The sequence below is a fragment of the Elephantulus edwardii genome, unplaced genomic scaffold (genome assembly GCF_000299155.1).
Source record: "Elephantulus edwardii isolate Elephantulus edwardi_28Jun2011 unplaced genomic scaffold, EleEdw1.0 scaffold00042, whole genome shotgun sequence".
NCBI lineage: Eukaryota > Metazoa > Chordata > Mammalia > Macroscelidea > Macroscelididae > Elephantulus > Elephantulus edwardii.
In genome coordinates this window covers 20177104-20181664 of record NW_006399792.1, presented here as the reverse complement: position 1 = coordinate 20181664, position 4561 = coordinate 20177104, and the positions used below count along the sequence as shown (strand labels likewise).

Below are 4561 nucleotides of genomic sequence, written 5' to 3'. Positions count from 1 at the left end.
TTCTAAATGTGTTTTATTTAAAAATATATTTTTAAAATTTTTTTAAAAAGATGTCTGCACTCCATTTTACAAACATAGCACTGAGATTTAAGGACAGAATCAAGCTAATGTAGGAAGAAAAATGAAGGCTTAAAATATAAACTCAAAATGGTAAATACGAGACATCTTTAAACTGCAGACAGCCTAGAATATTCTAACACGTTGCTGCACACTTTTTAAGTTGAAGACTGTGCTTAGAAACACATTTGCCATCATTTGCGGCAACGTGTGAGGAAGAGCCAAAGCTGTGTTATCTTTACGCATTTGGGTACCATGAAAAATTTGGTGCATGTAAATATAATAAAAAATAATCTTGGCTAGAAAATATTTTTGTCAAATAATAGCTATAAATGCCAAGGTCACTTTCTTATACATTCTAAGAGATGCTATCTTAATGACTTATTAAAAATGAACACAAAATTCCTAACCTCATCATTGGACCAACAGACAACATCATTATAAATGGAGAAAAGATTTAAGTTTTCAGTGATTTTATTTTACCTAGATCCATAATCAACATCTATGGTAGCAACAGTCAAGAAATCAAAGCAACTCCAGCGCTGCCATGGGCCGGTGGTGCTCTGGTGGGTGGAGGCAGCAGGGACAGCACCAGGACCTGTGGATCCATTCTTCCCAAGTTCCCGCTGCGGCATCTACACAGGGCAGTCCATGGCTTCTGTCTGCACTGAGAACATTGACAGTGCTACACCAAGGATAGAAGCCTGCCACTCAGTCGGATTTGAAATCCCAAAAGACTTGGCCTTTGTGAGAAGCAGGAAATAATTTAAAATTCAGTCTCTTAGTTTTCCTCTTTAATTCATATTGGAAAAAAACATTGAGAAACCATGAACAGCTTTAGTAATGGAGAGTTTGACTGCCATTTTCTTGATGAAGGTTTTACTGCCAAGGATATTCTGGACCAAAGAATTAATGAAGTTTCCTCTTCAGATGATAAAGATGTCTTTTATGTTGCAGACTTTGGAGACATCCTGAAGAAGCATCTAAGATGGCTAAAAGCTCTTCCTAGGGTCACTCCCTTTTATGCACTCAAATGTAATGACAGCAGAGCCATAGTGAAGACCCTGGCTACCATAGGGACAGGATTTGACTGTGCTAGCAAGTATGAAATACAGTTGGTACAGAGTCTTAGGGTGGCTCCAGAGAGGATAATCTATGCAAATCCTTGTAAATATTGCAAATTAAGTATGTTGCCAATACTGGAGTTCAGATGATGACTTTTGATAGTGAAGTAGAGCAGATGAAAGTTGCCAGGACACATACAAAAGCAAAGTTGGTTTTGCGGATTGCCACTGATGATTCCAAAGCAGTCTGTCACCTTAGTGTTAAATTTGGTGCTACACTCAAAACCAGCAGGTTTCTTAGAGAATGGGCTAAAGAACTCAACATTGATGTAATTGGTGTCAGCTTCCTTGTGGGAAGTGGCTGTACCGACCCTAAGACCTTTGTGCAAGCAATATCTGATGCCCGTTGTGTCTTTGGCATGGGAGCTGAGGTTGGCTGTAGCATGTATCTGCTTGATATTGGTGGCAGCTTTCCTGGATCTGAGGATGTGAAGCTAAAATTTGAAGAGATCACCAGGGTAATCAATCCAGCATTTCCATCAGATTGTGGAGTAAAAATCATAGCTGAGCCAGGTAGATACTATGTTGTATCAGCTTTCACTCTTGCTGTTAATATCATTGCCAGGAAACTTGTATTAAAAGAACAGACAGGCTCTGATGATGAAGATGAATCGAGTGAATAAACCTTTATGTAGTATGTGAATGATGGGTATATGGCTCATTTAATTGCATCCTTTACTATCATGCACATGTAAAGCCTCTGCTGCAAAAGAGACCCAAACCAGATGAGAAATATTACTCATCTAGCATCTGGGGACCAACATGTGATGGCCTGGATTGGACTGTTGAGTGCTGTAACCTGCCAGAAGTGCATGTGGGGGACTGGATGTTGTTTGAAAACATGGATGCTTACACTGTTGCTGCTGACACTACTTTCAATGGGTTCCAGAGGCCAACTATCTACTAGATGATGTCTGGGCCAACATGGCAACTCATGCAGCAAATCAAGAACTATGAGTATCCACTCAAAGTGGAGGAACAGGATGTCAGCACTCTGCCTTTGTCTTGTGCTTGGGAAAGTGGAATGAAACGGCATCCAACAAGTTGTACTTCAGCTTACTAGCACTTTACTACACTTAATGTGTAGATACCATTGCGGTAGCTGTTAACTACAAGTTTTGCTTGAATTAAGGGATTTGGGGAGGGACCATTTAACTTAATTATTGCTAGTTTTGAAATGTCTTCATGAGTAGGGTGGGATGGAACAGATGCAACAATATGGAAAACTAGGCGATGGGGTCACACTTATCTGTGTTCCTATAGAAACTATTTGAATATTTGTTTTATATCCATTTTTATTCACTTTTCACTCATGCTACTAAAGAATGCACCCAGCTGCTGAGTAAGCAGTTGTAGCTCATCTAGAGGCAGAATGGGCCAAAGGTTAGTGTTGTGACGTGTTTTAAAAATAAAGTATCTTGACATAAAAAAAAATCCAAACGGATGTGTTACAATAAAGAGCAAGGATGTTTAACAACTAAGGTGCACACGACTCAAACCATAATATTTCTGATTGCTTAATATCCATCTGATAGCTTGACAATGAATAAGGAAGATCAATGAAGAATTAATGCTTTTTAATTGAGTACTTACTATCTCATGGACTACTGAAATAATTAAATCTGCCTTGGAGGAAATTGCAACCAGGGTGCTTGTTAGAGGTAACGATAGTGAAATTTGGTCTCATATATTTTGGGCATGTTGACAGGAGGGGCCAGTCCTCAATGATATGGACTGATGCAATGACTGCAATAAAAGGTTTGAACATGACAGATTCTGAGGATGGCACAGGACAGGATTAGGTTTTGAGTTATGAGTCGTGTGGCCTCAGTAGCACTCAACAACAACAATAGGTATTTTAAAGGCTTTATATGTAAACTTCCTTAACAGAGCATGCTACTTAGTAACCTGTAACAACAAAATAAAATAAAAGTCACATCACAAACAGAGATGTAGTTCTCATAGCTACCGGCTGCTATCATCTCCTTTTCTCTCTGAACATGATTTAGCTTACATGGCACAGAAGCTTCTAGAGTAAGAAAAACTAAGATGATGATTAAAGTGCTGCCATTAGTGAAATGTAATGAAACAGCAATCCTGCTCTTCTTTCTCATGTCATTTAAGTCTGAGTTTAAAAAATGGCCAGTTTTTCATAGCACAGAACATGCACATGCATTTATTTCCTAGTATGTTTCATACTCCATTTTGCTAAAATCCTTTTTCCAATGTGAATGTGCAAGCTCAAGCCTGCCATTCTCTCCTCTTTAGAAGCAGTCCTCACTGAGGGAAGCCTGCTGCATACTGTGAGAGCTCACACCACCAGTTCAGTTTAGCACTGCTGCTGACACATAAGCAAACCCTCTGCAGCACAATGTATTTTTCTAGCCATGGAGAAACTCTACAGTGAAGTTTTAGTTACCTCGCTGAAGTAGGTTGTCTTCTCTCCAGGTCTAGGACTGTGCCTTTCCCCAGGCAGTTTTGTATACACAATGTGACCATGAGCAGGAGGTCAGGAGCCAGAGTGGCCTGACTGCAAATCTGACCTCCATTTCCAAGTTCTGTGTTATTGGCAAAGACACTTAAGCAATTTAAATCTCAGTTTCCCAATCTACATACGAGAATAATAATTCTTACCACATAGATTAGATATATTAAGTAAATCTAAAGCATTATGAAGGTAATAAGAACAAAAGTAAATATACAAAGTTATTAATAGGTTACACATTGGGATAAGAAAATCTAAGTCTGCTCTTCAATTTGTTGTTGTTAAGTGTCATCAAGTTGAATACAACTCATAGTAACCCAATGAACAACAGGTATGAGCCCTGACAATAGATCGGAGCCCTGCCCTATCCTGTGCCATTCTCATTATTTCAGATATATTCAAGCCCAGTGAAGCAGTCACTGTCAATTCATCTAGTTGAAAGTCTTCCTCTCTTCCGTTGTCTCTTCATCTTGCCAAGCATGATGTTCCTCTCCTTGGAATAGCTTCTCCCAGCAATGTGCCCAAAGTATGTGAAATGAAGTTTTGTCTTCTCTGCCACCAAGGAACACTCTGACTGTACTTTCTCCAAAATATCTGTTTGTTATTTTGGAAGTTTATATGAGACTTCATGTTTCACTTCCTTTAAATGTCATTCATTATTCAATTTTAGTCTAAGAAAAACATTTCTTAGTTCATAAAGGTTCAAGTTCATTCTATATTTGTCAAGACATAGATAGTCAGGGAATATTTATAATACTGTCTTAACTGAAGATTGCACTGGAGCGTAGAGAAGCCAAAGCACAAGGAAGAATTAAAGATACTAAAGAGCTGAACAGAAGATTCCAAAAGGCTGCTCGGAATGACAAAGCAAAATACTACAATGAAATTTGCGAGG

The 4561-nt window shown here is 38.8% G+C and overlaps 1 protein-coding gene across 1 annotated transcript in view; it reads right to left on the bottom strand.

Moving 5' to 3' along the window:
* The window catches only part of CCDC158 (coiled-coil domain containing 158), a 137976-nt gene that overhangs the window by 30622 nt on the left and 102793 nt on the right, over positions 1-4561 (bottom strand). The window contains exon 21 of the mRNA XM_006885340.1: positions 1501-1601. Coding sequence (XP_006885402.1) covers positions 1501-1601 — 101 coding nt within the window. The remainder of the gene's footprint in view (positions 1-1500; positions 1602-4561) is intronic.